Source organism: Cuculus canorus, chromosome 30 (assembly GCF_017976375.1).
Source record: "Cuculus canorus isolate bCucCan1 chromosome 30, bCucCan1.pri, whole genome shotgun sequence".
Classification (NCBI taxonomy): domain Eukaryota; kingdom Metazoa; phylum Chordata; class Aves; order Cuculiformes; family Cuculidae; genus Cuculus; species Cuculus canorus.
Genome location: NC_071430.1, coordinates 160,809 through 179,034, shown reverse-complemented (window position 1 = coordinate 179,034; position 18,226 = coordinate 160,809). Strand labels below are relative to the sequence as shown.

General features: G+C 57.7%; 3 protein-coding genes across 4 annotated transcripts; 2 read left to right on the top strand and 1 right to left on the bottom strand.

Moving 5' to 3' along the window:
• Positions 1-106: 106 nt before the first annotated feature.
• On the bottom strand, positions 107-2,019 carry UBL5 (ubiquitin like 5). The gene is made up of 5 exons (XM_054051865.1): positions 1,934-2,019; positions 807-868; positions 624-707; positions 435-472; positions 107-351 (listed from the first exon to the last, which is right to left on the bottom strand). Exons 2-5 carry the CDS (start codon positions 860-862, stop codon positions 308-310), a joined length of 222 nt encoding a protein of 73 aa, XP_053907840.1. The 5' UTR covers positions 863-868; positions 1,934-2,019; the 3' UTR covers positions 107-307.
• FBXL12 (F-box and leucine rich repeat protein 12) lies at positions 1,982-6,397 on the top strand. Of its 2 annotated transcripts, XM_054051861.1 has the most exons (3): positions 1,982-2,114; positions 2,203-2,275; positions 3,429-6,397. In XM_054051861.1, the coding sequence occupies exons 1-3, from the start codon at positions 2,026-2,028 to the stop codon at positions 4,188-4,190; spliced, it is 924 nt and encodes a 307-aa protein (XP_053907836.1). In that variant the 5' UTR covers positions 1,982-2,025; the 3' UTR covers positions 4,191-6,397. The 2 variants fall into 2 exon arrangements, with proteins under 2 accessions (XP_053907836.1, XP_053907837.1); XM_054051862.1 differs by lacking the exon at positions 2,203-2,275 and having other exon boundaries at positions 2,002-2,114; positions 3,434-6,397.
• Positions 6,398-6,481: 84 nt separating this feature from the next.
• Positions 6,482-12,033, top strand: LOC104063254 (hepatic lectin-like). The gene is made up of 6 exons (XM_009565417.2): positions 6,482-6,690; positions 7,911-8,018; positions 9,582-9,656; positions 10,001-10,152; positions 11,438-11,550; positions 11,656-12,033. Exons 1-6 carry the CDS (start codon positions 6,648-6,650, stop codon positions 11,789-11,791), a joined length of 627 nt encoding a protein of 208 aa, XP_009563712.1. The 5' UTR covers positions 6,482-6,647; the 3' UTR covers positions 11,792-12,033.
• Positions 12,034-18,226: the final 6,193 nt, after the last annotated feature.

The following is an 18,226-nucleotide window of genomic DNA, read 5'->3' as shown; positions in this document are numbered from 1 at the left end:
TGCCTCAAATGCCCCTTGGGGTAAAATGTGGTCTCCTGGAAGCTGCCATGCACGTTCCCTCCCAGTTGCCTGTTCCCACTCCCCACAGAGCCACACAACAATCAGAGCCTGGAAAAACACCTTTATTATAAACCAACTCAACACTCCAGGGTCACTACTGCACATTTAGAGCTTCTGCTGCACGTTTAGAGCTTCAACATTGCTCCAGCTTGGACATAACGGGATTTAGCAGTGGATAACAGGGATTTCAGGATGTGGGGTGGGGGTGGGGGGTTCCCCATGATTCACCAGAACAAACTGGGAGCCGTTACTGGTAGTAGAGCTCCAGGTTCATCCCATCATGGATCTCATCTGGAGGAGGGAGTTAAGAAAAAAGTAAGGAAATGGATGGGGTGAGGGTTTGTGGGGAGAAACACCTGCTTGGAGAAGGATACAGTCGCCAAGAGTGACGTGATCCTTGAAAATGGTGTACCTGTACGAATGGAAAACATAGTTGTGAAGGTTCCAAGACAGATTCCAGCACCCTGAGATGATGGAGGGGGTCCCAACAGACCTGGATGGGGCCACTGTCCCCTCCCATCATCCCAGGACAGAGGCTTTTTCTACCTGTTGTCTCCACTCACCACTTCTTGAGCACAATTTTATCCCAACGGGTTCCAGTTTGCGCTGCTATCAGCTTCTTCAGATCCCGGATGGAATCCTCAGTGCTAACAGAGCCGTTAAGGAAAACCAGGAGAGGAAGAAACCAGGAGGAGCCCCTCTAACCTCCCCCCAAGTCCCCAAACATCCCGATTCCCAGTGGATACTTGCATTTCACCCGCACTTTCTTGCCCAGTCGATCGTTGCAGACGACTTCAATCATGGTTGCCTGAGAGAGGAGACAGTGAGGCTTAACAGGGAGGGTAGAATCCTCCCCAGCTCCATTCCCTTTCTCCGGACACACTCCAGCCCCTCAAAGTCCCTCAGCCCATGGATCCAGTCTGTCTTCATCGCTCCGCAGAGCCCTCCTGCCCTCCAGCCCAAGGATCCAGCCTGCCCCAAGCCTTCTGCGGAGCCTTCTTGCTCTCCAGCCCATGGATCCAGCCTGCCCCAAGCCTTCTGCGGAGCCTTCTTGCTCTCCAGCCCATGGATCCAGCCTGTCCCGATCCCTCTGCGGAGCCTTCTTGCTCTCCAGCAGATCCATACTCCCTCTCAGTTTAGTGTCATCCGCAAAGGGGACAATAAGGGAGGGGGGAGAGGGACGTGAGGGGAGAGGGGAAACGGGACGCGAGGGGGGGAGGGGGGAAAGGGACGCGGGGGGCAGGGAAGGGACGCGAGGGGAGGGGGGAAACGGGACGAGAGGGGAGGGGGAGGAAACGGGACGCGAGGGGAGGGGGGGAAACGGGACGAGAGGGGAGGGGGGGAAACGGGACGAGAGGGGAGGGGGGGAACGGGACGAGAGGGGAGGGGGAAACGGGACGCGAGGGGAGGGGGGAAACGGGACGAGAGGGGAGGGGGGGAAACGGGACGAGAGGGGAGGGGGGAAACGGGACGAGAGGGGAGGGGGGGAACGGGACGAGAGGGGAGGGGGGGGAAACGGGACGAGAGGGGAGGGGGGGAAACGGGACGCGAGGGGAGGGGGGGAACGGGACGCGAGGGGAGGGGGGGAACGGGACGAGAGGGGAGGGGGGGAAAGGGGACGCGAGGGGAGGGGGGGAACGGGGACGAGAGGGGAGGGGGGGAAACGGGACGAGAGGGGAGGGGGGAAACGGGACGAGAGGGGAGGGGGGGAAAGGGCCCAGAGGGAAGAGGGAAACGAGTCAAGGAGGGAGGGGAACCGGAAAGCGGAGGGAAGAGGCGCCAAGAAGGAAGTGGCGGAGAAAGGGGCGCTGGGAAAGGGTGGAGAGAAGGAATTGGATGGGTTTGGGCCCCCCCGAGGTCCCCCAGCGCCCACCGAGCTCTGCGCGCTCCGCCACAGCCGGAACCGGAAGTGCCCGGAAGTTCCGGGTGCCTAAACCGGAAGTGGCGCTCCCCCATCCGGGCAGGATGGTGGCGGCAGTGGCGGCTCTGCCCGATTCGGTGTTGGTGCGGATCCTGACGCTGTTGCCGTTGAAGGAGCGGCTGAGAGCGGCGAGGTGAGAGTTGTGAGGGGGAAAAGGAGAGGGAAAGAGGAGAGGGAAAGGGGAGAGGGAGCCGCCATGACCTCTTCCGGCCTCTCCTCAGCGTCTGCAGGCGGTGGCACCGGTTGGCGCTGGACCGGGAGGTGTGGAGGGACGTGGATGTGAGCCCGCACCGGGTACGGGGGTGCTGCGAAGGTGGGGGGGGGTGCTGCGAAGGTGGGGGCGTGCTGCGAAGGTGGGGGGGGGTGCTGCGAAGGTGGGGGAGGGCTGCGAAGGTGGGGGGGTGCTGCGAAGGTGGGGGAGGGCTGCGAAGGTGGGGGAGGGGACGAGGGGAAGGAGGGGAGGCGGCCGAGAAGGAGGGGGAAGATGAGAATGGGGAGCTGAAATGGGGTGGCGGGGGCTGAGAAGAAGGGAGGGGATGAGAAGGGGAGAGAGAGGAAGGGGGGCCTGAGAAATGGGGGGGGGTGGGCTGAGATGTGTGGGGAGGGGTCTGAGGAGGAGGAGGAGGAGGGGCTGAGGAGGTTTGAGGGGGGCCTGGGAAGGGAAGGGGGCGTGGGGATGGGGGGGCTGGGAGGTGGAGAAGGGGCTGAGAAAGGGGTGGGGCTGAGAAGGGTGTAAGGGCTGAGGAGGAGGGGGGGCTGAGAAGAGGAGGAGGTGAGGAGGCTGAGAAGGAGGGGAGGGGGCTGAGGAGGAGGAGGGGATGAGGAGGTTTGAGGGGGGCCTGGGAAGGGGGCATGGGCATGGGGATGGGGGGGCTGGGAGGTGGAGAGGGGACTGAGAAAGTGGTGGGGCTGAGAAGGGTATAAGGGCTGGGGGGGGTGGGGGGGCTGAGAAGGAGAGGAGGTGAGGAGGCTGAGAAGGAGGGGAGGGGCTGAGGGAGGGAGGGGCTGAGAGGAGGAGGAGGAGGGGGGATGAAAGGGGGGGGATGAGAAGAGGGGCTGAGATGGAAGAGTGGGGGCACTGACGTGTGAGGAAGGGGCTGAGATGGGGAGAAGGGGAAGGAGGGGTTCAGGGTGAGGAAGGGGCTGAGGAGGATGGGGGGCTGAGAAGGAGGAGGGGGGGGCTGAGGAGGAGGAGGGGATGAGATGGGGAGAGGGGGCTGAGATGTAGGGGTCACTGAGAAGGGGAAGAGAGGCTGAGGAGGAGGATGAAGGAGGGGGCTGAGAAGTAGGGGAGGGAGTTGAGGAGGAGGAAGCGGGGCCTGAGAAGGAAGAGGAAGGGGGGGTCTGAGTTGGAGGGGAGCGAGCAGGGGACTCGATGGGGTTTCCCCCACTGTGGGCAGGCTCTGGGGGTGCCCCTGCCACCCCCTAACAGCCCCTTTTCCCCCAGCTCAGCTCGCGCTCCCTGTGGCACCTTTTACGCCGGCGCTTCCAGCCCAGCATGCGGTCGCTCCGGCTGCGAGGGACACTGCGCTCTGCTCTCAAGCCACGTCTCCTCTCCCCTGCGCTGCTGGCCGCCCTCGGAAAGCGCTGCCCCGAGCTCCACCGCCTCTGCCTGGTGGAGACAGATCTCCGCTTCATTCCCTACGGCAGCATCCCTGCTTCCCTCACTGTGCTGGAGCTGAGCTGTTGCGAAATCCCTTCTGCCTGGTTCTCCGCCGCCCTTCCCCACCTCCGGCACCTCGTTATCCGCGACGTCCCAGCTTTTTCCGATCGCCATCTGCTGAACGTCTCATCCTGGAGCCGCTTGAAGACGCTGAGCGTTTTTGGTGCCTACCGCCTAACGGACGCCGGGATTTGCCAAGCGGCTCCGCGTCTGGAAGAGCTCGAATGCCTGAGGCTGTGCCAGTGCGGCATCGGCGACTCGGCCGCTGGCTCCATCGGGCGCTACATGGAACGCTTGCGCATCCTGGAGATTGGTGAGGATCACGCGCTGACAGAAGCGGGTCTGAATTCCTTGGGATCCCTGCGGAGCCTGGAGATGCTCAGCCTCAACCTTTACCGTACGGTTTCTCCCAGCGCCGTTATCGCTTTGTGCCGAGCACTGCCCGGGCTGAGGAGCCTCCAGCTGCACGGGGTTCGCTTTGAGGATGGAATCATGGATGAAATCCAGGCGGATTTTCCCTTCTGTAGCTTTTCCGAGGCTCCTTGACATGCAGCGAGGTACAGCAGGGATTTTGATCTTCGTTTACATGCCTTAAGTGCCCTTTTTGTGGTAAATTCTGCTTTCTGGGAGGCTCCATGCATATCCTGGGAGCCACGGTGTCTGCTTTTGGGACAGAATTTCCGTAGAGGCTAAAGCAGCAATCTTGTCACACAAAATGGTTTGTCGGAAACTTGGGTTTTGTAGGATCCACCATGGATCTGGGCAGTCAGAAAGCTGGGGAGCACCCAGCTTTGAGAACAGAGTCACTCCTCAGAAGGATATTGGCGAGGATGTTTTTAAACCAAATATTGCCTTTATTTAATAAAAAACACTGTCTAATTCTGTTTCCTCATACTGCAGCGTTTTAATTGAATGAAGATTTTCCTTCAACTGTCTCAATGCTTTATATTACGACCCCTCGGGTGTTGGAGACTGTGGAGTCGATGGCCTGAGGCCACGGAGTCAGCGCCAGAGCCAGGCTGCAGTGATCCAGAGCGTGGATTTCTCTCCTGATTTCACCCTTCGGTCCTAGCAAGGCTTTTCCCTTAGGCAGGAAAGCTGGGGAGGGGCATTTAATCAGTGAGGGCAGGGATGGGATGAGGGGAATGGTTTCAAGCTGAAAGAGGAGAGTTTGAGGTGAGATATTGAGAAGAAATGGTTTCCCATGAGGGTGAGGAGGTCCAGGTTGCCCCGAGAAGCGGTCGCTGCCCCATCCCTGGAGGTGTTGAGGGCCAGGTTGGATGGGGCTTGGAGCACCCTGATGCAGTGGGATGCTCTAAGTCTGCTAATTTGCTCCCAGTCATTCAATATTTCCAGCTCCCCTCCTGCTTCCAGACCTGCAAAGCCCCTTTGGTGCTGCAGGAGCTCGGAATCACCTCTTCTGTGTTTAGCAATCAGGTGCTCCTGGAGCAAACTGCTCAGTTGGGACCATCAGATATGGAATCGCCTTGGTCGGAAGGCTGTGCCACCGGTCTTGCTGCTGTTCCACTGGGAACGCTGAGGTTCTTCCCCATGTTGAGCGACGTCTTGGCTGTCTGATGGGTTTTTAATTGGTTTAGTGTTATACCTTCGCTCTCCAAGCCTGGAGGGCGCTGGGAGAGACAGCGCTTGGAGTTTTAATATCACTAATTACCGCAGCGTAAATCCCTGAGCCAGTTGTTATTAAGCCAGCAGCCTTGGGATGAGTTCCAAAGCCGAGCTGGGACATTTATCCCTTGTTTATTTGCCCTAAAGCTCCTGAGATTGTGTGTAGGAGCGGAAAGGAGGTCAGGGCACAAAGACCGGTTGCTAGCGAGGTGCAGAGCAACGAGGGTTTCGTCAGGTGCGGGGTCACTGCCACCCAGGTCTGTCCGAAACCCAGCGGTGATTGCAAAAGCGGAGTAGAGGGCGGGGGGAAAAGAGCTTCATCCAGAGGCAGACCCAGAAACGGCTCAGCTGAGACATTAATCCTCTCAGGGGAACGCTCTGGTCTGAAGGGAGGGAGAAAAACCCAATGAGGAAGGGTAGGGAACATCAGGTTGCATCTGGGGTGGTCTGGGGAAGTGGAAGAGTCTCTTGAGGAGTGTTAGGAGGATCCAGGAGTTAGAGAGTTTCATAATTCGAATCCTGGAATGATGGAATAGTTTGGGTTGCAAGGGGCTTCGAAGATCACCTGCCATGGGCAGGGGCACCTTCCACTGGGCCAGGTTGCTCCTGGCCTTGAACACCTCCAACACACGTTTTATCTCAACGTGATGGTTTAAGTGATCTTCATGGCACAAAATTGCTGCCGTTGGTCAAGTGGTCGCCCTTTGCTTTGCTGCTGGAGTCTTGTTTGGCAAAAAAAATTCATTGTTTGAGAAATGTAGTGGAGCTTCTCACCAGCACCTCCAAATCCTTCTCCTTAGGGCTGCTTCCAATCCGTTCTCCGTCCAGGCTGGATTTATGCTTGGGTTTGCCCCAACCCCAGTGCAGGACCTTGCAATGATTGTGTTGAACTCCATGAGGTTCACATGGTCCCGCTTCTCCAGCCTGTTCAGATCCCTCTTTGCCCAGCTCTGTTTTCATGGATGAGCACTTCTGTTGGGTCTCTCCTTGTGCCTTCAGCTTTGGTTTCCGAATGAAAGACCATTCCCTATTTTCCTGACCTGCTCGTTCCTGCGTTTGGAGGAAACGCCTTCAAAATTTGAGAATTTGCCCCTTTTTAATGCAAAGGGATGGGGGAAAGTCATAAACGAAGAGGGCGTGTGGGGAAAACTTCTGGACTGATGAATTACTGGAGGTGGACACAACCCAAGCTGCTATTTTGAGAGGACAAACCAATAGGACCCGGCTTCAAAAACTGCTTGGTTAAATTATAACCTTTGGGTTGACCATCCCTAGAGGTATTGCAAATCCTCTATTCCAGAGATCTGGGTGAAAAAGCAGCTGCTGGCTCAGTCGGAAGCTTCATCCCCCCCACTTCCCCAACCACAGCTTTCCAGGATGGATGAGGAACATCTTCACGATGATCTGCATGTGTTTAAAGGTAAAGGTCAGCCACACCAGCCCTTCATCCCATCAGCTTGGGGAGAGAGGGGAACGAGGCAGAAGCTTGTGGCATGGTCTTCTACCAACTTGCTTGTTTTCTGAGGGAGAGGAGGGTCCATGCTCTTCTTCCTCCTCAGCTTAGGCAGCTTGGCTACTCCAGGATCGATGGGTTAGGATGGAGAACCCAACCCTAGCGAGCCAGGAAGGGAAAGGGACGTTCCCGTAGGTGTGGGTCATCACTGAGGATTGCTGGTGACGTGAAGCGGATGGTCCCCAACCAGCAGCACCGGGGAGGGTTCAGCCTTGGAAGTATCTTGGACCGGAGTAAAATTAGGTTCTTCTGAAGCTTTCGCAAGTTGATCTCCACAAACCAGGTGGTCCTTGCGGAACCCAAGGGCATTTCCAAGACCGAACCGTAGAATCCAAGGGCATTTTGCAAGGTTCAGCCCTTCCGAGAAGTGCGCTTGAGCCCTTCAAAGAGCCCTCCAGGTTGTGGGCTGTCACCTGGGGGGCCATATACCTTTTGGGAAGGGGAACGAGGAAGCCAGGAGGATTTAGAAACGCAACACAGCCTAAAAAATGGGACAAAACCTTCTCATTCCTGTTTATTTTGCTGATGTGGTGGCTGAGATCACCCGCCTTGTCCCTGAGCAAGGCCACTCAGCTGCTAACGCAACGTGTGGTGTGACGGCGGTGTTTGGGTTGGGGTGTCTGAACAAGAGGGACCATCGATGTTTTGGCTTCTGTAGCAAATAGTTAACTATTAGGGGTTATTGATTAACCCTTCTATAAATGGAACCACAGAAACCATGATAAATATCCCGGTGACCTGAGGGAAATTGGGAACCTGGAGAAGAGAAGGCTCTGGAGACACTTTAGAGCAGCTTCCGGCATGGAAAGGGGCTCCAGGAAAGCTGGGGAGGGGCTTTAGATCAGGGACAGGACGAGGGGAAGGGTTTTGAGCTGTAAGAGGGGAGGTTGAGATGAGATCTCGGGGAGAAATGTTCTCTGAGGATGGAGAGACCCAGGTTGCCCAGCGAAGTGGTGGCTGGAGGTGTTGAAGGCCAGGTTGGATGGGGCTTGGAGCAACCTGATCCAGTGGGGGCTGTCCCTGCCCATGGCAGGAGGTGGAACTGGATGGGCTTTGAGATCCCTTCCAACCCAACCCATTCTACGACTTGATAAATATTGTCACATCCCTTTTGTTTTGTTTTCAAGACAGAAACGTCTTCCAGCAGAAGATGAGATCCTTTTCCACCGTCTACCTGCTACTGGCCCTCTCCTTGCTCCTGACCATCATCCTCTTCGCTGTGTCCCTTTCCAGAGGTACTGGGTCATCTTTGAACTCATTAATTAAGCAGGGAGGACCAAGAGAGACGTGAGGTCGAAGTGCATGAGGTCCCCCTCAGGCTCTAGGGGACATTATAAGACCTAATTCCACAGGACAGGAGGACCAGAGGAGCTCCCAGACTGTCCCATGTAGTGACCACTGATGTCCATGCCACCGTCCAGCTATGAAACATAAATAAATGTGCTAAATATTTAAGATGTCGTAGAAAAATATATCAAAAATATATAAGTACATAAGGGTGGATGAAGAATTGATTGGATGGTCGCATCCAGAGGGTACCAAGCAATGGTTTGATGTCCAGATTGGGATCAGTGATGAGTTTGTGTCCCTTAGGGGTCAGTACTGGGACCAGTGCTGGTTAATAGTGTCACCAACAACACAGACAGCGAGATCAAGGGCACCCTGAGCGAGCTTGGAGATGACATCAAGCTGAATGGTGTCCCTCCAGAAGGATGGGATGGCATCCAGAGGGAAGGGACACCATCCAAATGGTTGAGGTGTCGGTCAGTGAGACCTGGACAGGCTGGAGAGGTGGGACCATCAAACCTCATGAGGTTCAACAAGGGCAAGGTCCTGCACCGGGGTTGGGGCAATCCCAAGGACAAACACAAGCTGGTTGGAGAATGGATTAGGAGCAACCCTGAGGAGAAGAACTTGGGGTACTGGGGGTGGAGAAGCTCTACAGGAGCCACCAAAGTGTGCTCGCAGCCTAGAAAGCCCAACCAGATCCTGGGCTGCATCCAACGCTGTGGGACCAGCAGGGAGAGGGAGGGATTCTGCCCCTCTGCTCCGCTCTGGGGAGACCAAACCTGGAGCCCTGCATCCAGTTCTGGAGTCCTCAGCACAGGAAGGACATGGAGCTGGTGGAGCGAGGTCAGAGGAGGCCACGGAGATGATCCGAGGTCTGAAGAACCTCCTGAATGAGGAGAGGCTGAGAGAGTTGGGGTTGTTCAGCCTGGAGAAGAGAAGGCTGCGGGGAGACCTTAGGGCAACTTCCAGTATGGAAAGGGGCTCCAGGAAAGCTGGGGAGGGGCTCTGGATCAGGGAGTGCAGGGATAGGATGAGGGAAATGGTTTTGAGCTTCAAGAGGGGAGATTGAGATGAGATCTTAGGGAGAGATGTTTTCCTGTGAGGGTGAGGGCACACAGGTTGCCCCGAGAAGTGGTGGCTGCCCCATCCCTGGAGGTGTTCCAGACCAGGTTGGATGGGGCTTGGAGCACCCTGATCCAGTGGGAGATGTCCCTGCCCATGGCAGGGGGTGGAACTGGACGGAGGTTGAGGTCCCTTCCAACCCAACCCATTCCATTCCTCAATGATTCTATGAAATCTCTCTGTAGATATCTAAATATGTAAATATATGCACATATAAATATATAAAATACGAGATGAGCTCTGAGTTTTAGGTTTCCTGGGATTTCTTTGCTGGAAACGTTCATCCCAAAGCCAGAAGAAGCCCACTTTTAGCCTTGTCGGGTGAGGTCCCTGCAGGCGATTGCTGCCCAACCACTAACCCAACATCTCTCCCTTCCTCCTAACAGTTTCAGCTGTTTCTTCTAAACTCCACGAACTGCACTCGGAACGGAAACAGAACTTTTCTGGCAGGGATTTTCTCCGTAAGTCCTGGCTTCTGCCCAAACCCATGAGCTTTCCTCCCCCTTTGGACGGTCCCTAAGTTGTTCCCGCTCTGGATTTTGCTGCTGAGCATCCATCCCCATCTGGGTTTGCTGCTCTGCCCTTTGTTCTTTAGGAAAATCCATTTTTTTTCCATGTTGGAGAGGTTTTTCTGAGTGCAAGTCGCCAACTTTGTGGCATCCCAACATCTAGCAAGCTTCCCAGTCATGCCGTTGTCTTTCCCAGTTTGGCACAGAGCGCTGCTGGGAAAACCCTCCTGCTCCATCCAGAACCATCCTGGTTGCCTCCAACTCCCCTGACCTCCTCTCCCTCTTCCTTTTGCCAGTGTTTCCCTGCGGAGCCGGATCCAGGGAATGGGAATACTTCGACGGGAAATGTTACTACTTCTCCCTGACCAGAATGAGTTGGCACAAGGCGAAGGCTCAGTGCGAAGAGATGCACTCGCACTTGGCGATCGTTAACAGCTACGCCAAGCAGGTAAAGATCCCAGCAGGAAAACCCAGGCTTCCCGAATCCTGAATCTTATCCCAACCTCCCGCAGGGAAGCTCAGGCTTCCCAAATCTTATCCCAACCTCCTACAGGAAAGCCAAGGTTTCCCAAATCCTGAATCCTAGCCCAGGCTTCCCATATCATCTCCAAACCTCCCGCAGGGAAGCTCAGGCTTCCCAAATCCTATCCCAACCTCCTGCAAGAAAGCTCAGGCTCCCCAAATCCTGAATCCTATTCCAACCTCCTACAGGAAAGCTCAGGCTCCCCAAATCCTCTCCCAGCCTTCTGCAGGAAAGCTCAGGCTTCCCAAATCCTGAATCCTATTCCAACCTCCTGCAGGAAAGCTCAGGCTTCCCAAATCCTGAATCCTCTCCCAGCCTCCAGCAAGGAAACCCAGGCTTCCCAAATTGTGAATCCTATTCCAACCTCCTACAGGAAAGCTCAGGCTTCCCAAATCCTCTCCCAGCCTTCTGCAGGAAAGCCCAGGCTTCCCAAATCCTGAATCCTATTCCAACCTCCTGCAGGAAAGCTCAGGCTTCCCAAATCCTGAATCCTATCCCAACCTCCTACACGAAATCTCAGGCTTCCCAAATCCTCTCCCAACTTCCTGCAGGAAAGCCCAGGCTTCCCAAATCCTGAATCCTATTCCATCCTCCTGCAGGAAAGCTCAGGCTTCCCAAATCCTGAATCCTATTCCATCCTCCTGCAGGAAAGCTCAGGCTTCCCAAATCCTGAATCCTATTCCATCCTCCTGCAGGAAAGCCCAGGCTTCCCAAATCCTGAATCCTATTCCAACCTCCTGCAGGAAAGCTCAGGCTTCCCAAATCCTGAATCCTATCCCAACCTCCTACACGAAATCTCAGGCTTCCCAAATCCTCTCCCAACTTCCTGCAGGAAAGCCCAGGCTTCCCAAATCCTGAATCCTATCCCAACCTCCTGCAGGAAAGCCCAGGCTTCCCAAATCCTCTCCCAAGTCCTCCCTGCTCCCATCCTGCCACCCCCGAGCCTCGCTGGGAGCCGGTGCTGTTATCCTTTGGATCAGCCAGCAGAGAGCAGGCGCTCCCTGCATCCCTGCATCCCTGCATCCCTGCATCCCCTGCCCGTGTGCGGGATGCTCCGGGCACAGCACCAGCACCTATCCTGCACCTCCGCCGGGTGGATAAATCCCCACCTATGGAATTGTGCCCCTCCGGCTCCTCCACTATGCAAAGCTTTGCCCCCGAGGAGCCTTTTCCTGGTGCTTTTCCCTCCTGATCCCTCTCCCCGCTGCAGAATTTTATCATGTTCAGGACAAGGAATGAGCGGTTCTGGATCGGGCTGACGGATGAGAACTCCGAAGGGGAATGGGAATGGATTGATGGCACCGACTATAAAACCACCTTCACGTGAGTGAAGCATCTAAATCCATGTAAAATCAGACAGGTTTAGTGAATCCAGGGAAAGCTGCTCTGCTCAGCCACCCTCTCTCAATTCCCTCCTTCTCTGCCCAGATTTTGGAAGGAGGGAGAACCCAACAACAGCGGCAACAATGAGGATTGTGCCCACGTTTGGACCTCCGGGAAGTGGAACGACGTCTATTGCACCTACGAGTGCTACTACGTCTGCGAAAAGCCTTTGCCCAACTGAGCGAAGCCCCGCGTGGAGATGACGGACGATGCTCTGGCATCGCAAATGGTCCTTTTTCTTCTTAATTTATACTATCCAAGTGCCCACGCCCTGCTCTCCCTCTCCACCTTCCTCTCCCTCTCCACCTTCCTCTCCCTCTCCACTTTCCTCTCCCTCTCCAAGAGCAGGGATGGATTTCGATGGTCCTAAGCGAAGGGATCCAGGTTCTCCCTGGGGAGCTCAGCCTAATAAAGGACAATTATTGCTCTGCTTAACGAAGCTTCTGCCTGGGAAGGGGTGAGGGGGAGCTGGAGTGGTTCAGCTGGGATGCTGGGAGCAGGTTGGGGCTGGGTGGGGGCTTTGCTGCCCAACGGTGCAACCACCGGAGCGAGATGGGATCGTCTGTAGGATCAGGAAAGGGAGGCTTGGGTGGGCTAGAGCAGAGCTGAGCCGCATCCGAGAGGGTTTGGCGTCTCTGCTGGGAGATCTCCTGCTCCTAAAGAGGTTTGGTGCTAAGGATGGGGCTTCATCCCTATGGGCATCCCCGCTGGATCCCTAAAAGCAGCCTCTTTGCATCCCCAAATGCAGCCCCTCTGCATCCCTAAGAACAACCCCTCTGCGTCCCTAAAAGCATCCCCTCTGCGTCCCTAAAAGCAGCCTCTTTGCACCCCTAAAAGCAGCCTCTTTGCACCCCTAAAAGCAGCCTCTTTGCACCCCTAAACCAGCTTCTTTGCATCCCTAAAAGCATCCCCTTTGCACCCCTAACAGCATCCCCTCTGCACCCCTAACAGCATCCCCTCTGCACCCCTAAAAGCAGCCTCTTTGCATCCCTAAAAGCATTCCCTTTGCATCCCTAAAGCAGCTTCTTTGCATCCCTAAAAGCATCCCCTCTGCACCCCTAAAAGCAGCCTCTTTGCACCCCTAAAGCATCCCCTTTGCACCCCTAAAAGCATCCCCTCTGCACCCCTAAAAGCAGCCTCTTTGCTCCCCTAAAGCAGCTTCTTTGCATCCCTAAAAGCATCCCCTTTGCACCCCTAAAGCAGCTTCTTTGCATCCCTAAAAGCATCCCCTTTGCACCCCTAAAAGCATCCCCTCTGCACCCCTAAAGCAGCTTCTTTGCACCCCAAAAGCAGCTTCTTTGCTCCCCTAAAAGCACCCCCTCTGCACCCCTAAAAGCAGCCTCTTTGCTCCCCTAAAGCAGCTTCTTTGCATCCCTAAAAGCATCCCCTTTGCACCCCTAAAGCAGCTTCTTTGCATCCCTAAAAGCATCCCCTCTGCACCCCTAAAAGCAGCCTCTTTGCTCCCTTAAAAGCAGCCCCTCTGCACCCCTAAAAGCAGCCTCTTTGCTCCCCTAAAGCAGCTTCTTTGCACCCCTAAAGCAGCTTCTTTGCACCCCTAAAAGCAACCTCTTTGCTCCCCTAAAGCAGCTTCTTTGCTCCCCTAAAGCAGCTTCTTTGCATCCCTGAAAGCATCCCCTTTGCACCCCTAAAAGCAGCCCCTTTGCACCCCTAAAAGCATCCCCCCTGCACCCCTAAAAGCAGCCCCTTTGCCCCCCTGCTGCTCCCATCTCTACCACCGAGCACAGAACCCACATTAAGCAGCTCCAGGACACCGACAAACACAATGTGTGTGTGCCCTGCAAGGGGTGTGTGTGCCCTGCAAGGGGTGTGTGAGCCCTGCAAGGAGTGTGTGTGCCCTGCAAGGTGTGTGTGAGCCCTGCAAGGGGTGTGTGAGCACTGCAAGGGGTGTGTGTGCCCTGCAAGGGGTGTGTGAGCCCTGCAAGGGGTGTGTGTGCCCTGCAAGGGGTGTGTGCCCTGCAAGGGGTGTGTGAGCACTGCAAGGGGTGTGTGCCCTGCAAGGGGTGTGTGAGCACTGCAAGGGGTGTGTGTGCCCTGCAAGGGGTGTGTGAGCACTGCAAGGGGTGTGTGTGCCCTGCAAGGGGTGTGTGCCCTGCAAGGTGTGTGTGAGCCCTGCAAGGGGTGTGTGAGCACTGCAAGGGGTGTGTGTGCCCTGCAAGGGGTGTGTGAGCACTGCAAGGGGTGTGTGTGCCCTGCAAGGGGTGTGTGAGCACTGCAAGGGGTGTGTGAGCACTGCAAGGGGTGTGTGTGCCCTGCAAGGGGTGTGTGAGCACTGCAAGGGGTGTGTGTGCCCTGCAAGGGGTGTGTGAGCACTGCAAGGGGTGTGTGTGCCCTGCAAGGGGTGTGTGTGCCCTGCAAGGGGTGTGTGAGCGCTCTAAGGTGTGTGTGTGCCCTGCAAGGGGGGTGTGTGCCCTGCAAGGTGTGTGTGTGCCCTGCAAGGGGTGTGCACTGCTGGTGTGCACAGAGCTGTGCATGGGCTGCAAGGGGTGTGTGTTGCAGGAGCAGATGTGCCCATACGTGTGTGCACAGCGCAAGATGTGTATGTGCACAGCAGGGAGCCGTTTTGCACACGCGTGTGCCTGAATTAGAAGGGGGGGGGTGTGCGCATTGGTGTGCCCACACCTATGCACGCACACGGAAAGGATGTGTGCACACTGCAAGGGCTGCGTGTGCAATGCAAAGAGGGGTTGTGCAAGGCAGGGAGCAGGCGTGCACACGCATGTGCATTCCCTGCAAGGTGTGCATGTGCACTGCTGGTGTGCACGGAGCTCTGCATGGGCTGAAAGGGGAGTGTGTTGCAGGAGCAGACGTGCCCATATGTGTGTGCACAGCGCAAGATGTGTATGTGCAGAGCAGGGAGCCATTTTGCACACGCGTGTGCCTGAATTAGAAGGGGGGTGTGTGCACATTGGTGTGCCCACACCTGTGCACGCACACGGAAAGGATGTGTGCACACTGCAAGGGCTGCGTGTGCAATGCAAAGAGGGGTTGTGCAAGGCAGGGAGCCGTTTTGCACACGCGTGTGCATGCCCTGCAAGGCGTGCGTGTGCCCTTCAGGGAGCTGCTGTGCACACGCGTGCACGTGTGTACTGGGAATATGTGTGCACATTGCATTTCCCCCTATGCCCCCCCCTTGGTTATCCCAATTCCCCCCTTTTCCCTCAGTCCCCCCCCGTTCCTCCCATTCTCCCCCAATTCCCCCCTTTTCCCTCAGTCCTCTCCCGTTTCTCCCATTCCCCCCCGTTCCTTTGTTTCCCTCAATTTCCCCCCGTTTTCACCATTCCCCCCCAATTTGCTCCGTCTCCCCCGGTTCTTCCACTCCCCGTAGTCCCCCCCGTTTTCCACATTTCCTCCCAATTCCCCCCGTTTCCCCGTTTCCCTCGGAACTCCCCCATCCTCCCCTGTTCTCCCATTCCCCCCCAATCCCTCCCGTTTTCCCGGTTCCCCCCTCTCCCCCAATTCCCCCCCTCTCCCCCAATTCCCCCCCTCTCCCCCAATTCCCCCCGTTTCCCCCAATTCCCCCCATTTCCCCCGTTTCCCCCAATTCCCCCCATTTCCCCCGTTTCCCCCCCTCTCCCCCAATTCCCCCCCTCTCCCCCAATTCCCCCCGTTTCCCCCCCTCTCCCCCAATTCCCCCCATCTCCCCCAATTCCCCCTCTCTCCCCCAATTCCCCCCGTTTCCCCCGTTTCCCCCCGTTTCCCCCCGTTTCCTCCGGTCCCCCCGCTTCTCCCATTCCCCCCCGCTCACTCCCCTCCCCGTTTTCCCTCTTTCTCCCCAATTCCCCCCAATTCTCCCGTTTCCCCCGGTCCTCCCATTCCCTCCAGCCCCCCCCCCCCCCGTTTTCCCCGTTTCCCCCCCGTTTCCCTCCACTCCTCCCCTGTTCTCCCATTCCCCCCGTTTTCTCCCAGTTCCTCTCGTTTCCCACATTCCCACCGTTTCCCCCCGTTTCCCTCCGGTTCTCCCAGCCCCCCCCATTTTCCCTCTTCCCTCACCACCTCCCCCCGTTTTCCCCGTTTCCCCCGTTTTTCCCATTTCCCGCAGTTCTCCCCGTTTTCCCCCAATTTCCCCCCTTTCCCTCGGTCACTCCCGGTTCTCCCATTCCCCTCAGTTCTCCCCGTTTCCCCCTAATTTCCCCCTCTCCCCCCCACCCCCCCGTTTTCCCATTCCCCCCCATTCCCCCCCGTTTCCCCCAATCCCCCCCCGTTTTCCCCCAATTCCCCCCTTTTCCTCTCATTCCCCCCCTTTCCCTCGGTCATCCCCGGTTCTCCCATTTCCCCCAATCCCCCCCGTTTCCCCCAATTCCCCCCTTTTCCTCTCATTTCCCCCCTTTCCCTCGGTCACCCCCGGTTCTCCCATTCCCCCAATCCCCCCCGTTTCCCACCAATTCTCCCCATTTTCCCCCAATTCCCCCCTTTTCCTCTCATTCCCCCCTTTCCCTCGGTCACCCCCGGTTCTCCCATTCCCCAAATCCCCCCCGTTTCCCCTCAACTCCCCCCGTTTCCCCCCAATTCCCCCCTTTTCCTCTCACTCCCCCCCTTTCCCTCGGTCACCCCCGGTTCTCCCATTTCCCCAATCCCCCCCCTTTCCCCTCAACTCTCCCCGTTTCCCCCCAATTCCCCCCTTTTCCTCTCATTCCCCCCTTTCCCTCGGTCACCCTCGGTTCTCCCCTTTCCCCCAATCCCCCCCGTTTCCCCCCAATTCCCCCCTTTTCCTCTCATCCCCCCCTTTCCCTCGGTCACCCCCGGTTCTCCCATTTCCCCAATCCCCCCCCTTTCCCCTCAACTCTCCCCGTTTCCCCCCAATTCCCCCCTTTTCCTCTCATTCCCCCCCTTTCTCTCGGTCACCCCCGGTTCTCCCATTCCCCCAATCCCCCCCGTTTCCCCCCAATTCCCCCCTTTTCCTCTCATCCCCCCCTTTCCCTCGGTCACCCCCGGTTCTCCCATTTCCCCAATCCCCCCCTTTCCCCTCAACTCCCCCCGTTTCCCCCCAATTCCCCCCTTTTCCTCTCATTCCCCCCCTTTCTCTCGGTCACCCCCGGTTCTCCCATTCCCCCAATCCCCCCCGTTTCCCACCAATTCTCCCCATTTTCCCCCAGTTCCCCCCTTTTCCTCTCATTCCCCCCTTTCCCTCGGTACCCCCCGGTTCTCCCATTCCCCCTCTTTTCCCCCTATTCCTCCCGTTTCCCCCGTCCCGGGAGGCGAACGGAGCCCGAGCATCCCCGACGGCGCCCGAACGCGCCTCCTCCTGCCCTGTCGGCGACACACCTGTCGCGACAGGGCCCGGCGAGCGGCAAACCAGAGCCTAATGAACAAACCCGGTGGCTCTGAGCCTCTCCCCCCCTCTCCCCTCCCTACGGGACGGACCCCGGGGCCGCGACAGCCGCGAGGGGCGCAGCCTCTGTCGCGACAGCCGCTGCCGTCGGGGTCGCCTCTTCGGGGCTCCCCAATCCGGATCGGGCTTTAGAAGGGGGGGTTCGCAGCCTGGATGGGGTCCTCGGCGCGTTCCCGGTCCAGGCGCGCTCCCGGGGGAGGCGGGGAGCGCGCACGGGCGGGGGCTGCGCGTTCCATCGCGCCCCTCTGCTTTGCTTCGCTCTCCCCTCCTTCCCGGGAGCGCTGTCGGGAGAGGCATCCCGGTAAGTGCTCCGTGCGTGGGCGAGCGAGGGGATGCGGGGCTGGGAAGGACCGGGAAGGGTGTTTGGGAGTTTGGGGGGGGATACACATGTGTGTGCGCCCCGTCTGTCACCGGAGACACCGACACCGACACCGACACCGACACCGACACGAGCAGCCGCACCGACAGTGGAGGGATGGGGAACAGAGTGGTTGGGATGCTCGGGATGTGTGTGTGTGTGGACACCCACGCGTGTGTGCCCCGTCTGTGACCGGAGACACCGACACGAGCAGCCGCACCGAGAGCAGAGGGATGGGGAACAGAGTGGTTGGGATGCTCGGGATGTGGGGGTGTGTGTGTGTGTGGACGCCCACGCGTGTGCGCCCCGTCTGTGACCGGAGACACCGACACCGACACCGACACCGACACGAGCAGCCGCACCGAGAGCAGAGGGATGGGGAACAGAGTGGTTGGGATGCTCGGGATGTGTGTGTGTGTGGACACCCACGCGTGTGTGCCCCGACTGTGACCAGAGACACCAACACCGACACGAGCAGCTGCACCGAGAGCAAAGGGATGGGGAACAGAGAGGTTGGGATGCTCGGGATGTGTGTGTGTGCGGACACCCACGCGTGTGCGCCCCGACTGTGACCGGAGACACCGACACTGACACCGACACCGACAGAAGCAGCCGCACCGACAGTGGAGGGATGGGGAACAGAGCGGTTGGGATGCTCGGGATTGTGTGTGTGTGGACACCCACGCGTGTGCACCCCGTCTGTGAGCGGAGACACCGACACCGACACAAACAGCCGCACTGAGAGCAAAAGGATGGGGAACAGAGCGGTTGGGATGCTCGGGATGTGTGTGTGTGTGGACACCCACGCGTGTGCGTGTGTCTGTGAGCGGAGACACCGACACCGACACAGGCAGCTGCACAGAGGGCAGAGGGACGGGGAACAGAGTGGTTGGGATGCTCGGGATGTG

Excerpts from the sequence above, each read along its gene's own strand:
- UBL5 (XM_054051865.1), bottom strand. The coding sequence starts at position 862 with ATGATTGAAGTCGTCTGCAACGATCGACTGGGCAAGAAAGTGCGGGTG. Across the intron at positions 473-623 it reads AAAATTGTGCTCAAGAAGTG|GTACACCATTTTCAAGGATC; the intron begins GTGAGTGGAGAC and ends CCATTCGTACAG. Across the intron at positions 352-434 it reads TCACGTCACTCTTGGCGACT|ATGAGATCCATGATGGGATG; the intron begins GTATCCTTCTCC and ends TCCCTCCTCCAG.
- FBXL12 (XM_054051861.1), top strand. The coding sequence starts at position 2,026 with ATGGTGGCGGCAGTGGCGGCTCTGCCCGATTCGGTGTTGGTGCGGATC. Across the intron at positions 2,115-2,202 it reads GAGCGGCTGAGAGCGGCGAG|CGTCTGCAGGCGGTGGCACC; the intron begins GTGAGAGTTGTG and ends GCCTCTCCTCAG. Across the intron at positions 2,276-3,428 it reads TGGATGTGAGCCCGCACCGG|CTCAGCTCGCGCTCCCTGTG; the intron begins GTACGGGGGTGC and ends CTTTTCCCCCAG.
- LOC104063254 (XM_009565417.2), top strand. The coding sequence starts at position 6,648 with ATGGATGAGGAACATCTTCACGATGATCTGCATGTGTTTAAAG. Across the intron at positions 9,657-10,000 it reads TTCTGGCAGGGATTTTCTCC|TGTTTCCCTGCGGAGCCGGA; the intron begins GTAAGTCCTGGC and ends TCCTTTTGCCAG. Across the intron at positions 11,551-11,655 it reads GACTATAAAACCACCTTCAC|ATTTTGGAAGGAGGGAGAAC; the intron begins GTGAGTGAAGCA and ends TTCTCTGCCCAG.